The 25,543-nt window shown below is 42.5% G+C and overlaps 1 protein-coding gene across 3 annotated transcripts in view; it reads right to left on the bottom strand.

Moving 5' to 3' along the window:
• Positions 1-19,127, bottom strand: part of AMER3 (APC membrane recruitment protein 3) — a 36,228-nt gene extending 17,101 nt beyond the window's left edge. Inside the window, exons 1-3 of one of the 3 annotated variants that reach the window (XR_014696162.1) lie at positions 19,000-19,127; positions 9,441-12,461; positions 8,584-9,161 (exon numbers count right to left, since the gene is read on the bottom strand). Coding sequence is in view for 2 of the 3 variants with exons in the window: in XM_084530166.1 (XP_084386292.1) it covers positions 9,459-12,440 (2,982 nt within the window). In the remaining variant the exon portion in view is untranslated. Of the gene's footprint in view, positions 1-8,583; positions 9,162-9,358; positions 12,462-18,999 lie in introns of those variants that run through there. The other 2 variants (XM_084530166.1, XM_084530167.1) reach the window with 2 other exon arrangements.
• Between the last annotated feature and the right edge of the window lie 6,416 nt (positions 19,128-25,543).

Raw genomic sequence — 25,543 nt, forward strand, 5'->3', positions numbered from 1 at the left:
ATGCAGGAGGTCTGGACACCACCTCCATTTTGGAACTGTTCCAGTGGCTTCCTGGATTGCCAAATCCATCTGGTGTACAACATCCATCCTGCCCAAGCCAAGTGGCATTGGATTATAGAGGATTGTGTTCCTGGCTTGCTTGCTTCTTAGTACAGCTGAAGAGTAATCCAGCTGCTCTATTTGTCTCCTGCTGTAATCTCCTAGGCCTTTTCTGGGTGGTAATAGAAAAGTAAGCAGTTTTAGAGTGTATTCCTCCAGGAGACTGGTATTGCCTCTCAAGAAGATGTCTCTAAAGCTTAAAATACATTACCATAATACATGCCAATTTATTATTTATTGTTGACTTTTAGCATAAAGATTTCGATGTTTGCTAGATGAAAAATCTTAATTGTAGTCTACATCCATCCAGGTACATTCATTTGAATTGCTTGATTTTCCATTTCTTTTGGTAGACTGTAAGGTGTAACATTAGCTAAAGAAATGTAGGAACTGTTTATTAGTTTCTTTGTTTATTTTTGCCAGTACTGCCTGACAATGTGGGCAACTTAGACTTACAATGACCTCCCTGAAGACAAGCCAAAAGCAGCTGAGGTCCCTCTGCTACTCAGGATTAGGTCAATAGCCATTACCATCCAACACTATTGTAGACTTTTTCTTTATTTCTTTAGCTAATAAAGGAAAATAGCATACCTCTAGACATATGACTATTCAGTTCAGGGAAGAATCCTACCCTGCTGATCTGAAGAGATAGGGCACAGCTCAGTGAAGCATGGTTCACATGAGAGTACACATGATGAGGATTTGTGACACTGATTTCTGAGGAAATCCTGCAGGTTTTAGGAGTAGTATGCTATCAGTTTACCGGTTGTTAGACTGAAAATGAAATATAGGATTTGGCACTGCAAAAACACAGCTTCCCTAAAACATGATTAAAGCATAGAGAGGAAAAGCAGGATGGGAAGGGTTATGGTATACAGTGGTGACTGATAAGGACTATAGCTAAGCTGGAAGGAAAAAGCTTTTATTGGAAGCTGACTAGAAAGGTGGAACCTCCCTTTTCTGGTTGTGAAATCTAGACTTTTTGGAGGGCTCAGAAAAACACTCCAGAGCAGCAGTTTATAGCTTGGGGTTCTGGGGTTACTACCAGTCTGTAAAATATTAGAACAGAGATAACTTTTGGGTTCCAAAATGTAATCTACAGTAGGCAGTAATGTTTGTACTTAGAGTCGTTCTCTCTGTTATTTATTTGATTTGTGCAAGCTCTTGGTTAACATGAATCTCTATCTTGTTTTTATAGATTAGTCCCAGCAAAGAAGTACTAGAAAAATTTCCCTTAAGGGCATGAGGCTATGTACAATATTACTGGGAATGTTAAAAGTCCTTTTGTTTGACAGAGTAATCAAATAGGTCCATTTAATTGGGGATGCTTTATCAGCACTTCAAAGAGATTTGGCTAGAACTTTCTGGAGGAAGAAGGAAGAGAAAAAGGAGTATAGTGGGACATGTACATGCCTAATTCTTAAAATTCCTTCTGAACTTCAAAATCATAGACCTAAATTCCAATTCTGAGGTCAGTCTGTGGGTGCATTTTAGCCTGGAGAAGTAAGAATGTCAAACCAACATTTCTTGAATGCAAATACTGCCTTTTTCTTCCTTTTAAGTGTCTGTACATATGTATATCTGTATAAAATCTCTTAACATAAATTCTTCACATTTCTATTGCTGTCATCATACAGCTCTCAATCAACAGTAACTGTCCTTTTTAAACGAATCTCATCTGTGCTTAATTTGTGTTTCAACGATAGCACTTAATCATACAGTGTAGCTGTCATCCCATTTAATAAACACTGAAGGAAAAACTAACATACCCTTTTTTAACATATTTTTTTTTAAATTAGCTTTATTACATGATTTTTACGTCAAATGACTTTTGAATTGTGAAAAGAAGTGAAGGGCATTTTTGTATCTGTAAGTATGATTCACTAGGTGTTCCAGTTTTTTATAGATTGTAGTTGAAGAGCACTTTTGAGAGCTGAGTTGATTCAAGAACTGTCACATTATTAACTGAGGCTTTGAGGAAGCTAGCAAAAAAAAAAAAAATATATATATATATATCCTTGAATTTCAACCCTGCTTTTTCCTGCCATCTTTTCTGAGTTGCGTATAGCAAGCTACTTCCAAATAGCTAATCTCTCTTACAAACTAGCCTAACCAACCTTGCCCTGATAGAGTCGAAGCTGTAAACTCATTTTATTTTTTTTGTTTGTTTTGTGTGTTGTTGGTTGTTTTTTTTTTTGTTTTTTTTTTTTTGCAAGATGTATCCTGTAGGTGGTTAGATCATCATCTTAATTATAAATGGATTTGAAGGAGTTGGTTGCTATAGCAACAGTCTATTTAGTGCTTTTTGCAGAGGAAAACCCAATTTGCCGTTATGTTTGAAGGAAGGCAGAATGGCTGAGGGAGGGAGATTGAGTTTGCATTTCCCTGAGCCGCAATTTGCAGCATCCCCTGTGTCAAGGATGTACGTGGGAGAGCTGCTGCATTTCCTCAGCATTTTTTCCACCACTGACAAACCCCTTTGCTGTTTTTATAAAATACAGCCTTACGTGGTTTTAGAAATGCAACTGCACCAGGGTTACTTAAGGATAGCACCTAACTGATTAATTCCTAAACGTGCAGCTGAAAACAGAGGGCACAATCTCCCTTAAAAAGATGGAGCTCTGCAAATTTACAATACAGTGTCTTGCCCAGAGTTTCTACTGCCATAAAGGAGACTCCCTCTTTGTCTTTACTGAAGTCAGAAGTTTTTTAAAAAATATATATTCTTCTATTGATTCATCTGCAAACATCTCTGTGGTTGTGTATCACAGCCCAGAAGCGTCCATAGCTTGATTTTTTTTCTCTTTATTGGCTGTGAGATGGAAAAACATAACAAAGGTGAGTGGTGGAACAAAAATACTTACTCCATTGTAGTCTCAGGTTGTGATCCTTCCCTCCCTGCCACCTTCAGTCAATGTGCACCACCTGCACCTCTGCCAATGTGGCCAAAGTACAGAACCCAAGGCTCAGTTTTGAGGCTGCTGTTGGAGTTAAACAGAGCTTTTGCAGGAATGGCACTGCAGGTGCTGTGCAAACCTGGTTGTTCTCGTAGTGTGCTGAGCACTCGATTTCATTTTGTGCATAACAATTTATAACATGCTGCACATTGGGATTCTGTAGAGTCAGCACGTCTCTTTTTCGGAATTAAAGAGGGAGGAGAGGGGAGCCCACAGTAGTGCAGCCTTGCTGGAGCAAAGGGCTGCTTCTAAATGATGGCTTTGCTTCTTCTGTGTGCAATTGCTTTCCCAGGGCTTCCCCACCTCTCCAGGCTCAGCCAGTGAGGTGGGGATGCAGGGATCTTATGAGCCCAGGGAGCAGGCTGTGTCTGCCTGAGTAAGGTTTCCAGGCTCTTGGTGGGAAGAGCTGTCTGGGAGGGATACTGGGCTGCCAGGAGGTGCAGGCTTGGCAGGCAGGTGGGAAGAGGGAAGGGGGGTGAAGGAGGTTGTGTCGACCAGGAGGGAGCAAAAGGAATATACAGAATGTGAAAGGAAAGAGATGAACCTGTGCGAGGCAACTTGGAGTCAATGTTGTCCTGAATGGAAAAGGGGTAAATTTGGGAAGGAAAATTAACACAGTTAGAGAAGATCAATAATAGGGAGATAGGCCATTAAAATCTGCATTCTCCTACTTTGTTCTCTGTTGTGAAATGAGAATATTTCAATTTGATATAGGGACAAAGAGGGCCTCCCCTTTTCTCAGATCTCAAATAACCTCCTTACCCTGACCTGCTGCCATCTGACGGTGTCATCTGAGCAATTGTCATCACTGGCTGCCACTGGCACTAAGTGAGCTTTACCTGAATAGGCCTCCCACGGTGCTTGGAGAGAGAGGTTTAAATTTAACACCTTACTCAGCTGGAAGAATCTAACATGCAGCACCTCTTCGCTCCTTCTTACCCTGAGCTGCATTGCTGTCCAAGAACTGTGAACTTCTTTCTCACTTTCAAGTGGTGTAAATGAGATGCAGTCCCTATGCTTTGAACGAAACGAGAAATTTGCCACACCAGATGTATGCAGTCTAGCCTTTCTTGAAGAACTGAGAAGGAGAGCTGCTTAAACAAAACAGCCTTCCACGAGACCCGATAGGAAACTGTGCTCATTTGGGATATTTCCTTAGAAGAGTCCTTCGAAATGCAGTTCATTGTGCAGGCTCCCTGTGCTACTGTTCATTAGAACTGACTCACAACAGCAGAGCTTCATGTCTTTCACTGTGATGGTCAATTTTTTTGCTTTTCTTCCCGCCCTTATGTCTTCCTGTGCATCACAGCAAAACAGAATGGAAGCAGGTTTTATTCAGGATAGCAGAAACTGATTCATCCTCTCATTAAAACAAATGGGACAATATTCAGCTAAATTCCATGCAGATACTACAATGTCATAAACTTCCATAACCAAAGCCTGATTTCTATTTTTGCAGTTGTGTCACACCCCCAAATAAACAGTTAATTTGTTTGCATTCTGCCTTGGTTTCTCCCCATGTCTCATACAGAGGTGCTGTTTTTGTATACTATGTCCCATCCCTCACCCCATATGGCTGCCCAAAGAAACTGTTCTTTTTTTTCCTTTCCTCCATCGCCACCCCCCTCAAGATCTCAGATGCAAGGCTGCAGAGACTGGGAGACAAATTCTGCTCAGTTTTAAATCTGGGAATCATTCCCCTGGCTCCGCATTCATAGTGGTGCAGAGAAGAAGAGAATGTAGCTTTCTGTACTGTTGTCAGCAGGGGAAAAATAGAGTCCCTATAAGACTGTATCCATGGAAACCATCCTACTGCAATAGCAAGTAAAGCAGCAAATCAATCTCTTCAATTTTAAAATGAAACCCATTTAACAGCATTACAGTGCATCTGCCATGTAAGAAATCATCTGTGCTGATAACTCTGTTGAAAAACCTTTCTCTAGCAAATAAGCTGGCAAGAACCTTCCTTCATTCTGATAGAATTCTGATTTGGGGTAGAATAAGCATTGATGACAAGGTCCCATGAAGACAGTACGATGAGACAGAGCCAAGTCCAGCAGCAAGAGTGTTCAATGAAGGAGAAAATTGTTTAATTTAGCATTTAGCCCAAGTATCTGGGCACATGGTGACTAACACTTGAATGTTTTAGCAGAGGCAATGACCTGTCACCTCTGTCTCCATGCTCCTTGGTTATGTGGTACCGTATGTGACAAACAGGACATTTGTACACTACAACGCTTTCCTCGGAATGGGAGTGTGTGTGTATGTGCTGGCACATGTGCGTGTGTGTGGCTGGTGGACTGTCAGATGAGATTTCAGTATCTGGTTCAGTGCAGGACAATCTGGGCAAATCACGTTATAAAGGTGTATGTTTCAGAGCCAGGGGCATTTCCAAGGCAGTGCATGTGCTGGCTGTCTGTGCATTTTATTGTTTTTACATTTTATTATGTGAGACTTGGGAGAGGACCTCTTTGCTATGCCATGGAGAAAGCATAGGAGGAATATATGGATTTATTACTCCAGGTTTTGAATATGTTACCCTGCTCTTTCTCTGATGTGTCCATTTCAGAGGGATTCTGCCTTTATTTTTTCACCTATTGAGGCATCTCTGTGACCATTTTGAGAAGTAATACTGTAGTCTGTCAAACATTTGCCTATATACATATGAGGCACATTCTGCACTGCCTTTTTGTCTAACTTAAGTCCTGCAGTCTCTTCCTTTCCTATGTCTGGCTGATAGAGAAATACCTGCCTGGCAGAAATGCAGCTTTATTTTAGACAAAGGGGATAACATTGAACAAGGAGGCAATTAAAAAACATTACAGAAATTGCCTAGACTGCATGTAGCCCTGCTGTTGGTAAAGATCAGATACACAATCCTGTGTCACTTCACAGTGTCTGGGCTGTATTTTATCAGCCTCTGAATCTCAGTTCCTTGATAACAGCAATCACATATGCCATGCTGTCTTCTTTCATCTACAGCTGCCCTATATATTATGACATCCCCTCTTTGATAGACAGTTATCTATTCTTTTCTGACCTGAGGGCAAGCTTATTCCAATGCACTCCTTTTAGTGCTATCGCTAAAACACAGCCAAAAGCATCAACTGGTGCATAATGTGGCTGCTCAGCATTCGAATGAAATGAGCACGTATTGGTGGGAGCACGTGTGGTTTTTGCCACTCCACCACGTTTACCAGTCAATGGAAGATGCAGTTCAAACCGCCTTAAGTGGTAGAAATAGCTCAGTGGTCTGAAATGCTGCTGTCTGCAGAGATGCCTTTGGTCTGCCTGAGTCAGGTGCTGTGACATGCAGTATTGTCTGCCTGTTCTGCCCGATCCAGAGATTTTCACAGCCAGGAGAAGAGATCCCAACACACTGCTTTAGGACAGGGGTCCCTTGTTGAGACTGAAGAGTTTCCTGCTTGAAGACAACTAGCTGGGGATTTCCAATGTCTGCATAACCCTTCTGTACCCCCATACAAGGGTGCTGTTTACTACCAGGGTTCAAAGTCCTGTTGAGTTCAAATATGAGACATTTGCAAATTTTTGTCGAAAACACCAGGGAAGAGAGAAACAGAAGAGGTACTGGGACTGCCACTTCTTGCACTATTCATCACTGAAGCTGTGCATCTATGTTTAGCATCTATGTTTAGAAACCCAGGAGGCCAGGTGTGGCTCAGGGAAACACCGCGCACTAGTTGCAGCAGAGGGGATGGGTTCATTTGTTCCTGTATGCATGGGGACATGTGGAGAGGGTGGCAATGGATGGAGACTTAAATGGCTTTTTCCATCAGCTTTTCCTCAGCCTGTGATAAATGATAAGAAAGTTGACTTCCTTCCCCACCATAAGAGTCCATGGGAGAAGCAGGGGCTGCACTGGAGCTGCTCATGCAACATTTGTTTTAAGGGACAAAGCAGGGAGCTGGCTCTGTCTCTGTCACTTCTCACAGCTCCCAAGTCTGCCATTTTAAAGCAGTGAACCTTAGAGCATTCTTTGTGTATAAGCTCCTGGGGTTTACACAGGCATGTCTGAAGTAGGAGTGTTTCTTGATGATGTCTGTCTCCATGGATTCAGAGTTGGTACCATGTTTGTATCTTGCCTCATACACCACCACCCCCATGGTTAAGGTAAAGCTCCTGAGCCATATTCCAAAAAAAATAAGATTTCCAGCAAACCTTTAAGCCATCTGTTAATGTGGGCAGGCAAGAAGACATTGGGTAGGAAAACTCAGTCATATGGCAATGTTTATATGTGTCACCATAGCCATTTCTTCTAATAATGTTAAATGCCATTTTAATTATTATGTAAATTCATTTTCTGTAAGAAATTTGTAACCAACAGCAAGCCTGTAGTGAAATGATTCCTCTAGATGAGACCTTTTCTCAAAGTTGCTCAAATCCCATCTATATTTCAAAATGCCATTCATTTTACTGTTAGAAAACCTCTATCAGAAATTGGCAGGCCCCTTTTGGAAAAAAAGCCTGCGTTATCACTCTGGCACACAGGTAACAGGGCATGAGATGTGTCACATTTCTGACACCACAAGCATGAGTGCTGACAGGCGGTGACAGCCAGCAGCTGCCATTTGATACAAGGCATTAGAAAGTGCCCCGGGTGCAGTGATGTCTACTCCCATACGGTGTCTTGTGCAGAGCAAGGACACAGCCAGTTGCCACGTCTGACAGTCACAGCAGCTATGGCTCCATTCTCCATTTCTACCAATAAGCAAGTGAATTCTCAAAATTAGAATCTCTCTGTGAATTCCTAGCCTGCAAATGCTGGGATATTCTTGGCAGTACCTGTGGATTAATATCCACAATGAACTGAAAATATTGGGCCAATACATACACTGATCTGCTGTTCTAACCCAAAAAGCTGTGCTGAGCACTGGTATCTTGCATATATGATCTATGACCACAAACTGCTGAACAGGTTATAAATGGATAATATATTAGTAAAGGGTATTGAAGACTGACAGTCTCTGGCTCTTAACTTCACAGATGCCCCTGAAAAACACCTCTCCCATGCATTGGAAGACTTGTTAGTGGTGAAGGGCGCTTTCATGAAGATGTGGATAGCAAAGTGGGTGGCTGAACCTCCCAGGACTTGAAATTGTAAGGATGCTTTGTGCTCACACACAGAGAGAAACACTGTTCTTTTTATTTTGTGCTTCTTGGGAAGCCTTTAGAGATCACCAGGAAGCAGTCACAGTGCTGTGAGCAATAAGAGCCAGGGAAGTGCTGTGCTCTCTGGGCCCCTCTATTCAATAATGAGCTGTTCCTTAATTCTCTGTCCTGTCCCTTACTACAGCCTCTTCTCCACCTTCCACCACCTCCAAAGGCTTCCTTCTTAGGACAGATTCCTCTCAGCAGCTGGAGGTCAGAGGATTTCTCAGCTGGAGTAGAGTTAGAGCACTATAAATAGAGTCTGCTCTGGCCTAAAGCCTTGTGTGATGGACAAATCCAAACGAGCACAGAGGCTGTGTGCTTGATCTGCCTGTTGTACCGCAGAGGTGTTTCTTACCCCATGTCAGAGACCAGTTGCTTGATGTCCCTCTGCTCTATAAGTGTGGTGCAAGGACTTTCAAAAGCTAGAGGTGCAGCGCAGACCCTGTAATCCCACTCCTGCACAGCCTGTCAAGTTGTGCTTGCCAACCATGAGGTTGTCTTAGCCCCAGCTTCCACACTGCCTGAGACCAGCTGCACTTTCTGGGGAGAGCCTTCTAGCCTGAAACCCTGCTGGGAAGAGCATTCTTTCAGTAATCTCAGCAGCAGCAGAGGACTGTTGTGGGCTTTCCCTTGTGCTGAGGGTGCACCACATGCACACATCTGCCGGACAGGGTATGTCTGACTGCCTGTGACAACACTGTCAGTGCTTGGCTTTCTCAAGTGATCCCCCTGTGCAGCAGCTCACGCATAAGGACTCCAGCAGAGAGCTGTCTGATGTCCAGTTGTCACCAAGGAGGGGAAGCAGGGCATAATTTTGAAGCTGTCATTATGCAGCAAGAGCATGTCATGATGTGGTGAGAATCAGGCTGAATGCTTTCTGCAGTCTGTGGCCTGGCAGCCGCGTCCCCAGTTTTGTTCCAAACACGGCAGATCCTGGAGAAGGAAAAGGAGAAAGTTTCCCTGCTTCAACTTGTGTAAAAACTGCTGCACTGAGGAGGAAGATTGGGCTTCAGCCTTTGCATGACATTCATAAGATTCAGTGAACGTGATACCTTCTGTACCTGGCCTCTGGTATGGAGAACTGTGTAATTGAAATTCTGATCACTCTTACCAACCACACTAATGTGACATTTATTTTTTCACATTTATTGTGTATTATATGTTTGTCATTCACATTTCACATTTATTTTCAGACTTCCCGTAAGCACTCACCTTCTCTGCACAGGAGTGTTATTGCTGGTTCCTCCCCACCACTGCTGTGTCCGGGGCTGCTGCCTCTGGGTGAGGGGACAGAGCTGTTAACCCTGTCAGGCATCTGCAAGGGGACTCTGCATAATGCCAGGGCCCTGGGCTGCCCTGCTCGGCCTCCTTGTGCTGCAGTGACTCAGCTGGAGGGATGGAAGTGCCATAGGGAGCTGATGAAACAGTAGCAGGTATGTCTAAGCAGACAGAGTTAAAGAGAGGTAAAAATGTTGGCCTGCTGAGCATTGTAGCAGGAGCAGAATCACTTCCAAATGTGAAGTCTTGTAAATAGGAGAACGCTTGATTATTTAGCTGGGCATATTCAAAACTGATCTTGTCTCTAGCAACTTCATCTAGGATTTTTGCTCTGCCTTTCTGGTCCTCGGAGCAAATTTGCTCCCCATTTTGTTTCAAATGATATAGACTGCTGGCTTGGAAACTTGTTTCATAATTGTATTGGTTTGTGCAAGCAATACTGGAGTATTCTGGCTTTTGAGCAACACAATTGCATTCATTTTGCAGCAGTAGCTTGTTTTTGTACTGAGACATCTTACAAATAATATTGTTCATTTCATTCCCAATGTATTTGTCTTCCAGGTGCTTGTTTTCATAGCCAAGTTTTAGTGATGCCACTTGCGTTACGCATCGCTCTAAGAGCTGCACGATGTTAGTGCTGCTCTCCCTTGGTGTGGGGCTGATGTAGCTCTGGAAGCCTCTGAGAGTAAGAGGCTGCGGTGGTTTGTCACAGCAACCAGACAGAGAGTGATACATTGGTTTATTTCTGTCCTCCCTCTCAAGGGCATCCGGAGGTGAGGTCGCAGCAGTCTTATAGGAGTAACATGATTCTACTTCATGATTATCATTTAACAAAAGGCTTTCAGAGCTCTGTGAGCCACTCTGTCTGTTCAAGCTCTCTGCCAGTGGAATTCTATCTTCAGATGTCTCGTATCCTTCTGAACTTGTCGCCTTCTCAGTTGAAGATGTCTGCAGATTGTCTCCATTTGCCTGTGATTGTGGTGCATAATTTGATGCACCAGTGGTTTCCGCAGTCCCAGGCACTGTAGATGAATGCTCATGGTGATTACCTTCCCTTCCTCGGAAATCCAAATCAGATGTATTAGTGCAAGAGTCTCTTTCAGCGACATTTACTGAAGAGGCCTGGGTTGCATCTTTGCTTTTGTCCACAGACACCCTTCGGTTAAATGAATCTTCCTTGCTTTGTTTCTCCCGCTGTGCTGTGCTCACGTTGTGCTCGGGACCAGGGCTGGGAGGGATTGGTGAATGATTACCCTTTTCTGGCTGTGGCTGAGGGCTCTGAAGAGAGTCTGGGGAGGAAACAAGCCCCGAGTGTTTTCGCAGCCAGTTTATTATCCCCATGGTTAGTGAAAGCTCAGTATCACAGAGCTTTAGCAAACATTCTTTGCCTTTCCATGTGCTGTGGAAAAAACCCTGGCTGATGATGTCTACAGCTGGTTGGGAAGCCGTGTTTTCCTCAGCTCCAACATGAAAGCTGTAGATGGACAAAGGGATTTCAATGGCTTGTTCTGAAATGCTTTCAGATGTACACAAGTCATCATCTAGGACTGGGTTTATTTTGACTTCATTTGAGTCATAGAAGAGCTCATAAAGGGCATCTCCACTGTAGCTGTCTCTTGGAAATCTGCCTGGGACCCCAGGGGTCTGAGCTTCCTTCACTTCGTCATCTTGTCCAGGAGAGAATGAATCGTAGTAGCCTTCGTCACTTGTGGATATAGATTCCTGGTTGTCACTTTTTGGTGTTTCTGTTTCTGTGGAGCTCTCTTTGGAATTGTCACCGTCTTTATCAGGTGACATCTGGGGGTCTGTCGCAGATGCAGCAGCTTGGCTTCCAGCCTTGCCCATGTCAGAACCAGGCATCGTCAGTAACTTCTTATCAAACAGCGTGCTCTGATGTAGCCTCACTGATTTGTTAATGTTGTCCCAAAACTTCCCAAATTCAACAGTCTCATTCTGGCCCGGAGAGGCCAGCTGCTCCACACCCCCTTGGAAGGAGCCCATGATGGGGCTCTCTTTGTGCTTGCTTCTTCTCAGCAGAACTTCTTTGCTGTTCTCCAGCTCCAGGTGGGCAGAGCTCTCATCAGCAAAGATTTCCCCACAGCCAGTGAGGGAGTCAAAGCTCTTCAGCGATGCAACATCTTCACACAGAGGGTTGCAGTAGTCATAGGAAGAGTCAGACTGCAGTTCACTGTCTGAGCAGTCTTGTGACAAGCAGTCAGCTGCAAATGGTTCTCCAGTTTTGAAAAGGTACTTTGCGAGACGCCCAGGCAACTCACTCTTGCAGCCTGGAGAGGACAGGTTCTTGTCCTTCTCAACCAGGAATGCGAGGCTCTCTGGTTTATTTTTTTTAATATGAAATATATCTCTGAGCCCTTTCTTTGATCTCTTGAGGGATATCCTCTTCCTGGGGATGGTTTTTGCAACAGCTGGTACAAAAGGCATCTGTGGCACAAAGTTCCTGTAATCAATCATCTGACTGCTGCAGGCAGACTGGCTGGGGCTTACTACACACTCTTTCTTACTGCTGGAACTGGACATCCCCGAAAAGCTGATGCTGTTGACAAGTCGCCCTTTCCCCTTTCCAGAAAAACCTTCCTCACAAGCCCTATTGCTAGGGCTGCACTGCTCTGTTTTATCTGCTTCACTAACACAGTCATGGGTTTTACTCTTCCTTACAAGTTTGTAGGAGGACCCAGATGATTTGTCCAGGCTGTTGTCACCAGCGCCATTCCTTGCTGCTCTGGTGGAGAATCTGTAGTTCTTGTGTGCGGCCAGGTATGCCAGCTGGACTTCAGCTACACTTTGGTTTCCCTCCAGGGCTGCCTTTTTGTCTTTCCCTATATCATTTTTGTTTGTAGAAGCTGTGTGCTCTGGTGGCACTTTCTCGTGTTGTACACTGGATTTGATGAAGGTTTTTCCTCTCTTGAGCTCCATGCTGTTTTCTCACATCTGTTTCTGTAAAGGAATCAGCAGAACAAGAGTACTGTTAGGTTGATGGCTGGCACTGAGCAGTCAGCTAAAAGTCTCTGAAGAGACCAGCTGGAACAGGTGCTCATCTGTAACTGGGGAATAGAGGAGCAGATATTAAGAGTTATAGCATTATATAATTGTTGTTGTTTGCCACCTGAAATTCCCATCGCTGGTATTGCGTGAGAAACAGAGCAAGTGAAAGTTGAGTTTGTAGAGGCAGGAAGATCCCGCAGGGAGAAGACAGAACATGCTGCGTGTTGGGAGGTGAGGCCCCAAGAACATTTTGTTCATTAGAAAGAAGGGGTATTTGGATTTAGGATTAGGACTGTGGGCATTGGAAAGGTGAATCTGCACTGCGCATTGCTTAGCTCTTTCTAAACTTACTGTTACTTGTATCGTCAAGTTTGGTCTCTACCTATATGGTGTAATATTGAACCTGTTTCATGTTTTCATACATCTAATTATTAATTTTGCTAGCTGTGACCTTTCCGTTTTGCGGCAGTTATTTCATAGAGACAGCTGATTCTTTCCTGCCTTAAGTCAATTTGAATTGTGAGTAAGACAATAACAACAAATACTTCCTGAAAGATTTTAGAGAAACTGTTTTTTACTGGATGGGAAGCAGAACAAAAATTCTAAGTCCTGTTCTTCAAAGAGTCTGCTTGGAGCTTTCCTTAATGAAACCTCAATCAAAGATTCATTTTGTTTTAAATTGCCTGGAGCCTTGAACCCTGAGCACAAACAATACACTGCTATACCTATCAGTCCTGGACAAACCACATATATCAGCTCTGATGAAATGAAAACTGCTAATACTCACAAGAGAAAAATCTCATATAAGATTCTTGGACCCAGTTTGAAGTAAGCAAGGGAATTTTTAAATTCAGCACTAAGACAAGCTTTCGCATACTCCTAGAGTAAAAGTTAAAGCTGTCTTTAGGCTTCCTTGATCTTCAGCAGCTGTCTGTAGCCTCCAGAGGCTTACCAATTGCCAGGGTTTGCTGGGAGCAGTAATACTGTGACCAACACCTCACAGGATACAGGTCTGTGTATCTGCCAGCTCTGTCCCCCCCAGCACTTCTCCAACAGGCCGATGAGTGACAGCCGGCTTCTCATCCAAGCTGCAAACTGGCAGGCGATCAGCGATATTTACAACTAAATGTAGGTCACTGACAACAGGTAGGAAACATAAGGGTAGGGTGGGAATATTCTACATCAACAGAGCATGAATGCTATGGAAAATGTGGTGGGTGGTGTAATGGGGGGTCTGTCAGTATGACTGGGATGTTGGAATATTTACTTGAATTTGGGCTGCATGTGAGGATTGCAGAGCGTTCTTAATGAAAGCCAGTAAACATTTTACTACGCTGTCAGTTAGCTGGAGTTCACTGGTGCTGCAGAAAACCTGGTTTGCATATTCAGAAATAGGTCACTGGGACACGATTACACTCCTTGTCTGAAAAGCAAGGTGCAATTGAGAAGAAATTCAGAGCACAGAACTCCAACAGAGTTGTGAAAATAACCAGAAACAGCCGACACAAGGCCAATTAATAATAACCCAGAAATAAAGTGTCTGACATTTCAGTTCCTTGCAACGGTAGAAGCAGGTACTGTGTTCCTGTGGGAAGTCCTGCTGCTGAGAATTTCCTTAGAGGCCTGTGACTTGTCAAATGCCAGCATTATAGGAATGTTATACTTAGAAGGGCTCTTTAAGTGTCCTACAGCTGTCTCTACCCATACTGTGTGTTAAGCAAGGGTAATTTTTGTAGGAAACTGAATATTTCTGAATAAATACTTTGTTCCTGTCTTAAAAGGCTTTTTAGAGGTGGCTTTGTTTTATTGTCAAGTACGACAGTTGTTAAAGCGAAGAATTCAGTATGTTGGTCAATAATCTTTTGAGAAAAGAAAACTTTGATCTGGATTGTATCTCCTTGATAAGAGAAACAATGGACTACTGGTTTGGTAGCTGGGTGTAGAAACTTCAACTCTTGTTTTTCTTTCCTTTTTTATAGATTAGGTGGACAACTGTAACATGAAATCCCAAATGTCCTGAATAACATCTGCACTGAGAATACATATAGCATGCCGGTGCTGCCAGGGATTTTGACAGGGCCATCCTTCACTATCACGTGGCATCAGTTTTTAGTGAGAAAGTCATAAGGCAGAAAGGCAAACATTTTTGAGAGATCTTTGGGTTTAATTTTCAGTTTCCTCTGATGAGAAAAAAATATATATTTTAAATGATCTGCTATGCATTTAATCATCATCTTTGCACTATGATTGTTTAATGTCTCTATTTAATTCCATGTATTCTTTTTCTCATTTCCCCTGGGATTCATGCCAGATTAGTATTTAGTTCATTGTGTCATCCTGCTTACCCTATTTGAACACTGGTACATCTTTGGGAATCTTCCCCGTTAAAATGTTAAAAATGAGCTTCAAAAAAGGAGTGCAAACTACCAGAACCTGCAGATTTTTCTGAGTATTCACCCCAGGTGTTGTTTTGCAACTTCCGCTACTATGAGTTCCTCTGCAGCCTCATGACATAAATTATTGATTTGCTTCTTTTCAAATATAGAACAAAAATATTTATGCATTGCCACTCTATTCCCATACTTATTAATGCTTTTAGCACTTTTGACTGTAATGGGCTATACCACAATACATATTTTTTTTCTTTCCATAGGGATGCAAATTGTAACCCCAGAAGTTGTACCAGTGAAGTTAGAATCAGTGTAAAAAAAAGTTACCCTCCAGTGGTTAGGTAAAGCTCAACAAAATACTATGAAAAATTACTCATTTAAAGGTGGTACACCTCTGGGACTTCTTGACATGTGCACTCAGCCACACTACTGCCTATGTTCCTTTTTAATTATTCTCCTCTTGGACATAGCTTGCATTATCTCTCTTCTTCCACAGGGATCAAGAGTATATGAGGGATTGATTTCCACCTTTGCAATAGAAATATATTTTGCAATTAAAAATCGCTACAAAGAACAGAAACCTGTGGAAACCAGCGGTCAGTTTACTAAGGCTGGTTTGTTCAGTTTTCAACACACTCTGGATGTTTTCTTCCTTAGTGGTTCTTGGTCTCTTTTCCATGGAATTACATGCATGTAATTACTTATGGAACACATTTGGATAGAAGGCATCCTTGAATCTTCTATTGGGCTGCAGATCAATTGTCATTTGCAGAGGTGTTAGGTACAGCAGTGCTGAGGCTTCCAATCTACCATAACCTGTACTTCTGTCTGTCTTGGTCATACTAGCTGCTCACCTTTAGGATTTTACAAGTTTTTAAGCATGCAATTAGATCTGAATGTTGGGCTTATATGGAAATAAGGATTTTCTTTAAATTTGGATAGTGTTGCTCATAGAACACAGATACTTTGTGCTCAGATGTATACCATCTGTGCAGGGTGTCTGACAGCCTTCTCATAAACACAGAAGGGTTTTACTGTGTCTATGATGCACCTAAAAGTGAATTGAAGTTTTAGAATGAGGAGGTGAATACGTGTGTGGGCTGAGGAGACTTGTTTTTAGGGCAGTCAAAGCAATTGCAAATAGTCCTGGGTTAAAGGACTAGACTGAATTAGGTAAGTGTTCTGGTTAATATGACCCATCTTCAGATGGCCTAAATTCAACCTCAGTGCAGGTCAACAGACGAGGAGACTAGAGAGGAGCGTGGGATGCCTGGTCTGGAGATTCATTAGGAAGCAGGAGGCAAATGAGTGGGGACAGGATTCAAACTGTCTGAATATTACTTCCAGCATGGAAAGTGGAGAAGAGATGGGCCACGTTTGCCTCTGTCCATGGACCCCAAAGGCTTCAGCCAGGCTGAGACATTGGAATTTCCTGGGATCTCCCCCCTCTGGAGGAATGGGGGAAGACTGATTTTGACTTTTGGGCTGGTGTCCAAGTTATTATCTTATACTTCAACAGCTTATCTGTCAATGAAAAGGTTAGGTTAAGTTGTCTTCTCAGAAATGGTAAAACAGATTGTGCTTTAATGTGTCAGTACCTAAAATACCAGTCCTCTTGGATGTAATTCGAGGAAGACCAGCCTAATGGGAAACTAGGAATATTTGCTTCATTGAGTGCACAGATAGAAATAATAGGAATATGAAGAGGAAATTTAGATGAACTCTCTGGCTTCAGCAAGTTTGGCTCAAAATTACTTTTGCTTTAAGCAGGGAAAAGTATAATTGAGGTTCATTTATTCTAAAATCTTTTCAGCTGTCTGCCTTGGACACTCTCACTTGCTTGTTTGATGTGTAATTTATATATAATTGTCTCTCTTGGAGACTAGAAATTAGCAAAATTCAGAATACAGATGACGTTTTTCAGAGTAGATAGGAGTGCCCTTTCCACTTTTTTACAAGCAGTTAATTCATAAAAACTGGCAAGCTGTGGAGGTGGTGCCTCACGGCCTTGCTGAGCAGAATTCTGCTTTCCACTTGGGGTCTAATTTCACCCCCCTTCAAGCATTTCCCTTTATTAAATAGAAGATTTGATAATCCTTGCATACTCCTCTAGTTTGTTGTTGTTGTTGCTGTGGTTATTTATTTATTTATTTATTTAAAAATATGAGGAAAAGTGTATTTGCACTGCTTTTGTGTTTTATGATAAAAGTCTGGAATGAGTCCAAAATCCCTTTTTCACAAGTGGCTTCATATCAATGAGACTGAAGATCCTGAGTATCAGTTACCTCTGAAAATGTTACTCCTGCTTTTCAAATGAAAATGGTAGTATAATTAAATTTCCTGGCAACATTTATCTGCTTTAGGCATTTGGACATGTATTATGCTTTGAAATGGGTGCGCTTAAAAATGAAATTTATTTTAGAATATTTCTTGACATATTGTGCAAAGGGAGAGGGAAAAGAGCTGAGCACTCTGGCAGGCTCTCACTTCCTGTGGCTAGTGAACCTCGAGAGGATTTTTGCTGGGCACCAGTTGGAAGTCCTAAAATGCATCAACAAATAAGCCTGGGGAGCTGAAAACCACAGCCACCTTTACAGTCAGTCCGTGGCTGATACTCATTTTTAATGCTTAGGATCCAATCAATTAGCAATGCATGAAGAGCTTGTGCTCCCAGTAAAGCGGGGCTTATTTTTTGAATAAGATCATTTATTTACTGTTGAAAAACCTTAGCTCTAGCTCCAAAGATGAATGTTAATAATGGAAATACATACTAAAAATAATGAGCATACATTCCATTCTGTTAATTGCATTTTTAATTATAAATCAATACAATGCTTGCTGATGGGTGGTGATATCCTGTCTGCAGTCATTGTACACTGTTTCCAGTGAGCAAATAAGCATAACAGTTCCTACGGTGAAAACCAAAGAGGATTTTAAAGCAGTGTTCATCTTCTCACTTGAACTGATTACTCTTGGTAGTATCTCATCTCCATCAGATAACAGAGCAGAACAGGGTGGAACCAGGGTGGGAGGGATGGAGGATGTAATCAGGAGAGTCTTGATTCACAATGCAGAGGAATGTTTATTTTGAAAGAAACCTGTGTGACACACAAACCTGCACTGAGATCATGCTTCTTGTTAGGAGTATTCCTTGTTTCTGGCTGTATCTTATCCTTCCTCTTAATCATTTTTCTCTCTAGGGTAACCCAGGATGCCTAATTATTTGCATATACATTTAGGTCAGGCGGTGGCTTTCTCACAAGAACCAGGAAAAAGCACATTGTGTTTTGTTTTTTGTTTTTCTTAAATCTTAATTCCACTGAGCCCACAAAGTAAAATCTTATACTCCCCAGCAGAATACCAGAAGGATGTGTAGTTAAACGTTTAATCTTATTAGCTATGTACTGTAGGGAAGTCTGAACCTTCTTTTAAGCCCTGCCAACTGTTCTGTAAAGCTCAGGCTTTAGCATAGTAAAATTAACCACATTTCTACTCCCAACATAGTATCCTGTTATATGCTGACAGGAGGGATCCCTGGGGTACAACAGCACCCACTGGCTCCCCAGCCCCGAGTGAGGCATGAAGAATGAGGGTGAGACCATGACAAAAGGAGGCTCCTTCTCTGACAAAACCTCAGCACCTCTCCTTCAGTTTTCTTCTGCACCTGAAGCTGAAAGAAATGTAACTGCTCAAAACATTCTTAAACACACCATATAAAAGGCACCATAAACAGGCACAGGGAGCTATTGAATCATCAGTCTATTGCTAGGAGAAGGCAGCTGAGCAGAAATTTCTGCTGTGTACCTGAAAGAGAAACAGAGCATCTTTACTTGCCCTGGCCAGCAGCCTGTTGTACCAGACAGCAAAGTGTTAACCCTGTCAGCTTTGGCCATTTTCAGTAATTTATTACTTAAAAAAGGAGGTGTACGTTCATATAAACACAGGCATACACTTGTCAGATGTATGGAAAAAATAATTAAAAAGTGATGCTTCAAAATCAAGCAGTCATCCCCATATAATAGTCCCTTGGAGTCTCTGTCAGAGCAAAGTGCCATTGCACCAGAGCAAACAACAAGGCAGATCACAGAAATCCTACTCACCATGTTTTATCACTGAGCAGAAATCCTCTCCCTCCTAGCTTTGCTACTGAAGCTGGTCTTTATCCAAAGGCTCCGGTGATGCTTTTCAGATTCAGAGGAGCTGGATCACTGCTGCTCTCCAGTGTTACTCTCCACCCCCCGTCTTTTCCTCCTCCTTCTTCCTTCATCCCCACCCCCTCATTCCTCCTGCTAGCAGCTTTTTCATACCTTACATAGATTCTAGGCTTCCACATGTAGCTTGATTTAGGAAAGACGCTTATTTCAGCCATCTGCTTGGTGTCACAGAAATGCTTCCCTTGTTAAGGAATAAAAACCCAGAAGATAAGCCTGGGAGTTCTGAGCCAGCGTTTTGGTTCCTCTCTATATGACAGCTTATTAAATGGGGAGGAATACATCCAAATCAATTTCATTTCTCACAAAGATTTTTCTTTCTGATAGAATTCAGGGAAAGCAGTCATAACATGTTTCTAGGTGAGTAAGATGCAGATTATTGGACTGTGCCACACTTTGAAGAAGTGGTTAATAAGGCTTTTGTTAATGCTGAAGTCAAATGGGATTTTATGCGGGAGCAAAGTGGCATAAGGGGAGAGAATAAGTATCTCAGCTGCCCACAGCCAGAATGCCTGGTGTTAGCCTCGTAGTGCCTTTGCTGACCATCATTTATCAAGTTCTCCTTACAGTCTAACTTCTGCTTGAGTGTGCAGTGATGTGATGACAATAAATTTACGTCTGTAACAAAGAATGATGTCATCACAAACACCACAGCTTTAATTTCACAAAAGTATAATGCTGCCATCCTTGCCCCAGCCTTCCCTCTATGAAGGGCTCCTAACCTGATCACATCTTGATTGTCCCCCCCAATTAACTCTCTTCAAATCCCTTGCCTTCTCCTTCCTGTTTGTTAAAACATATCTGGGGGTGTGATAGACAGCCTCTTAAAAGCAAAAGTGTATGTTACAAAGCGCTGGCTTAATCCACTGCAGTAGCTCTCCTTCGAGCTGGAGTTTCAGAGCTGTGCTCTGGGATCCTGCAGTAGTTTGTGTACAGACTGGTGTACCCATGGGCAGCATACCCACCCAGTACAGGGGCTGGCATCACTGTTAGTAATGACTGTACAGCTCTCAGGGGACTGAGTGAAACAGAGCAACTTCAGACAAGCCAGATCTGGGCAGGCATTTATCAAATCCTCCATCTCCCTAAGAACCAAAGGTGAGTGTTCCCTTAGAAACTGGAGAGGGTGCACTGTTCATAGTTGTCCCCCATATGACAGCAGAAAGGGGACAAAAGCGTTACTTAACCTGTTACCTGTTCTCCTGGTTTGGGCTGGGATACAGTCAGTTTTATTTTTAGTAGTTGGTACGATGCTGTGTTTTGGATTTTAGGACGAGAATAATGCTGACAACACTCATCTTCTGTTTCTACAGTATGTTTTAGCTGAATTTTGGAAACAGGGAAAGGAAGGAGCTTAAAATATTGTGCTGTCTAAGCCTCCAAAGCTAAAAACTTGGCCAGTGAACATTAAAGGAGGCAGACCAGAGTGCTCCTGCTCTGAATGCCCATCAGTAAGCCTCAAGTGATGGTAGAGGCTGCAAAGTTACATCTTGGAAAAGGCCCCAGGGTAAGTCCAACTTGTAGAAAGTAGAAAGTCCTTGAGTATGTTCACCGGAAGACTGGAGGGAGGAGGGAAAAAGTAGTGGGTGAACCCTAAACCTACAAGGGTGAAACCTAAAACCATAGTTTTAGAATTTTGACCTGAAAATTATGCATGCACATTATTTGTGAGCTCGGCTTCTGAACTCTGAATTGTAGTCACTAAAGTTAAAGGTGCATCAGAAAAGGCATACCTAAATGTGCCACATGGAGAGGGAGATAGACAACAGCAAGCACTTATAATTGGAGGTGAGGTCTAATTATATTCAGTTCAAGCTCGGTAAGACAAGCCTTAAATATCTAGAGAAAAGAATCTGGACAGGGAGAAATTCTTAGCCCCAGTTGCATTTCAGGTAGGTGCTGGACCTGCTGGCTGTAGGACGGTGTATCACTGCTCCTCAGAGACTGGGATAGCTCTTAGATAGGTGTTCTTGCTTCTGACAAGTAGTACCTGTTGCCACTTTGCTGGGCCTCTTAGAGGAGATCACTCTAGACATGGATCAGATACCCAAATCTGTTCACGGTGACTCAGGTAAAGCAGCTCCTGTGATGAAAGAACTCCATAATTTAGGATGTTTATATATTTTACGATGTCCCCCTGGACAAACATTTCCATCTTCTGAAACTGTTTATTTGTCTTCTGCAATGAAAACGGCATAATCCATCGCTATTGCCATATGTAGCGATAGCTATCCATGGCCTTAGCCATCCATGGCCTTAGTAGTCCATAGCCTCAGCCCTGAAAAGCCTAAATCACAATCTCATTGCATGTGTCAGCAAATATGCAGTGCATCAACTGGCAGCTGAGCCATGGTAGCCTTTATATGTTGCAGTGGAGCTTTTTTTCTTCCTAAATAGTTCTCAACTTATAGTTCCATGATCTATGCCTTTCTGCTGTCACTTCATTTCAGGCTCTTTCACTCTGGTTGTTGATCAGCTTGGTTCAAAAGGTTATTTCTTGGAGAATCTAATCCTCTCTGATTAATTCAGTCTGTTCAGAATTGTTTTGAACATGTTAGGAATAAAAGAGACGGGAAATCAGAAAACTGCAAATGAGGGGCATGTGGAACAGCTGCCATCTGTTTAGCAGAAGCACACAGCCTTTGGCACAAGGAGTAAGAAAAGGGTCCTTGAGAGAAGAGGGACCAAGGAGCATACAGTCCCTGGCATGCCAGGAGGGCAGCAGAGATCCCTGGTGTCCAGTGAGGAGGACTGGGGAAAGGAGGAGGAAAATCCACATGAGGGCAGGTATGGAAAGACAATGAGGGAGTCTTTAGGTGAAGCAAGCTCAGCCTGCCGGAGCTTGGAGGCCTGCATCTCCTCCGTGTGGGAAGCAAATGGTTGCATCAAGTGATTGAGGACAACTACTAGCATGAGAAACTCACAAAAAGCAAATTATACTGTTTTAGAACCTTCTTTCATGAAAGAATGTAACTGATTCTTTAAACCTGCAGAGACTCAGGAAAAAGTTGTTTGCTGGACAGCTGTACTTGTTTCCAATGAATTACTTCAGAATGAATTTGACCCAGGCTTTTCCCTGGCAGTGAGCCAGTGAAGAGTCTAGTTGAATTTTCTGCTAACATCAGCTTAAATTTAATTATTCATGGACTCATAACAGTAATTATTAGTTTTGCATGTTGTAGAGAATTGGTAATGGGCTATGTAGGTTTTTCTCTCTAGTTCATTGGAGAAGACTCTCATAGGTTGAAGCAAACAATCTTTGCAACTGATCTGACTGTTTTCCAGGGCTTAGATTAATTGCTACTCCCTTCTCAGTTATTTGGTGAACCACTGTCTGCTGCAAAATTTAGGATTGTTATTAGCAACATCAATACTTAACAAGAAAATAGAAGCATTTTTATCCACAGGTTTCTGCAAGTGTATTCGACCTCACCATCTCCTGTCTGTCTTTCCTGTGAGGCAGTGTTGTTGCCATAATTGCTGCCAAGAGGATGAGATGGAGTGGGTAGGGCTGTGAGTGCCTCTTTCAGTACCAGTATTAAAGAGCTCAGCCAGCCTGCCAGCCCTTGGAGTGGCAGTAAGGACACCAGTAAGAACACAAAGGAGTGCCTCCAGGTGGGACTGCTCACATTCGCAGTGTTGCCATTCTGGGCAGTATGGATGACTGACTGCAAATTGCTTATTGCCTTAAAGGAGAATGAAAAGCGATTTTGAGGGGGGGGGGGGGGGGGGGAAAGGAGGACATTTCACCAGGTGCTGATATTAAAATAGTGGCTGCCATTAAACTTTTTGCTTTAAACAAAAAGCTCTCAGGCAATAAATGCTTACTTGTGCAGTCAGCATAAGAAAAAATTATTGCATTAAATGCAGTAGAGAATACTCCAGAAGAGTTGTTTCACCAAACCATGAAGAATGCCAAGGCTCTAGAGAACAAAAACAACACCTAGGAGGGGCATAACACCTTGAGGACATGACTACAGAAATGGTTAAATGCAAATATCCAATGCACATGTTCAAAAGTTTCTCCATTCCAGATATGCCTTTGTATCATAGATATCTGTCTAGACGAGGCAAAAATAGCTCTGTTTTATTGATCTTCTACTGACATTAATAGACACTTGCTGTCTCAAATGCAAAATAATCATTCAGCATCGAGCATGGGGGATGGCAAAATGCACTCCACAGGCATCCCAGTAAAACCTATAAGCAAAATTTTCTGTTGAAGAAGATGCTGGTGTGATGACTTGAGGGAAGATTATAGGAAAATTTTAATGACTGTTTTGTGGGACTTGGTTTCCCTGCTTGATTTTGTATTGCTCTTTGCTAGAGCACATATAATTAAGTGTTCTGAAGGCTTCGTTAAATGCTCAATCGGGAAACCAAAAACAAAGATACGGACGAAGTAGACATAGATACACAGCTTTAAATGACAGAGACAGGCTGTCAGTAAGGGAGAAGCTGTTTCAATGGCTCTAACGGAATCGTCTTTCAAAGGCCAAAGCGGGGATCAAAGGAGGGCGAGAACCAAAAAGGCCTCAATAAGAAAGAAATTAGCCATTACATAAAGTTTCTGAGGCTAAGTGCAGAAACACAGCAGGCTGAGATCTGCATGCACAGATGGGGATACTGAACAGGGAGCGACACAGGCTGCTGCTCCCATTTCTGCCTTTCATTGTCTGTAGGCTTTTATTTTATATCTGTGAAAAAAATAAATCATGTTGCACAGAGACTCTGGCTTGGTCACACTGCAGATACTGTTCTTTTCACAGGTCTTGCAAATGAGTCCTCACGGGTTGTATGAGGGCTGTAGGGCAAATCACAATGTCTGTCCTGAAAGAAGAAACCTCTGGGCTGAATGTGTGTTTGGTGGGACCTCAAGGAAAATGAGCACTACAGATGCTAATTGCTACAAGGAGACCTCTGCTTTACATGCCGTCCCAATTGTCTGCCAATCAGTGTCTAACAACAAGTAAACAAAAGAAAATTTGAAAGATAGATGGAAAATGAAGCCTTTGAAATCACCAGCAGTACAGCTGGTAGTAATGCAGTTACAAATGCTTATGGCTGATTACTTGATCAAACATACATTTTGGAAACAGATCTGTGTGTTGGATTTGTACTGGCGGTGGTAATTAATATGTCAGAGAGAAATTTTATTTTGAAGTGGCAAGAGGTACATCTTAGAAAAAAATACTGGCTTTGAACTGCTGTTTGCTAGCAGACCTAGAAAAATGTTTGATGATATGCATCTGTTTTGTTTTCTCACCTGCTGTGGGTTCAGGAATGGCCAACACTAGAAGCTGGCTGCCTGCTGCTGCCTCAGCTGCCTTTGCAGTTGGAAGGTGAAACTTCTGAGCATGGTCCTTGAAGTCTTTAAATGACATTTGTGGTAGAGTATGGCATTCCAAGTAAAGCTTTTATGGTAGTGAAACATGACTATTAATATATTTTTTCAGCTGCAGTAAACAAAACAGTAACACTGAAAGGACCTAGCTTCTGATGGAATGCTTCAATAACGTAACATGAGTATTGACAATGCCAAGGTCATTGTTTGGTTTGGAGCCACACTAATTACCGTAAGGTTTTAAAATACGATATGTTATGGGTCCTCTATCTGTCAGGCCATTTAGAGAGGGGTGATTTGTCAAGAGCTATCCTTTGGGCTTTATGCTTTCATGGCATTGGCACTTCCGTAGCTCTGGAACGGAACAATCTCTCCCAGCTCTTTGATTTTTCACAGAGGGGTTATTAAAGTTTCTAAACCAGCTGATACACCTAGGCACTACTCAAGCGTATTAAACTGTTACATATTTCTCTTACAAATGTGCAGTAGCCATTTTCCAACCAGTTGCAAAGTGGCAGTGCAAGCCAGGATGGTGTGGTGACTGGAAGACAGGAGCGACATGCTCATGGACAGGAGACTGGGAGACAACTGCAAGCTGGGGCTCTGCTGGCTGGCACTGTGTTGTGGTAGGGTGGGTGCTGCATTCTGTGTTCCTGTGTGTTGGCAGGTGTGCCAAACCTGTGAAACAGGACACATTTATTTGGGAAAAGCAATTCAGAAATCATTCTTGAGCTTTAAATACAGGGATGGCATTTTCTTGCCCTGCAGAAGTGCTACTACAATGTATACTTCTAAAGAGAACTAGATTTTTTCATTTATTTTTTAACAAGTCTGTTCCTGGATTCCTGGTTTGAGACATCTTATAGGGAGTTCAACTCTTCCTAAAAATCAGACACCTTAAGGTGTTCCAAAGCTCTGTACTTACTGGGATTTACTGTAGGGAAAAAAAAAAAAAAAGGCAGAAGATTGATGAATGCACAGAGCCTAGGTATAAAGGTGTATGAAAATGTACGGAGAGGAGACTGCTGCTGACCACATTGTGACAGCTACACAGCCTGCACTGTCAGCTCCATAGGCATCATGTGGGGC

This window comes from Aythya ferina (genome assembly GCF_964211825.1).
Source record: "Aythya ferina genome assembly, chromosome: 9".
NCBI lineage: Eukaryota > Metazoa > Chordata > Aves > Anseriformes > Anatidae > Aythya > Aythya ferina.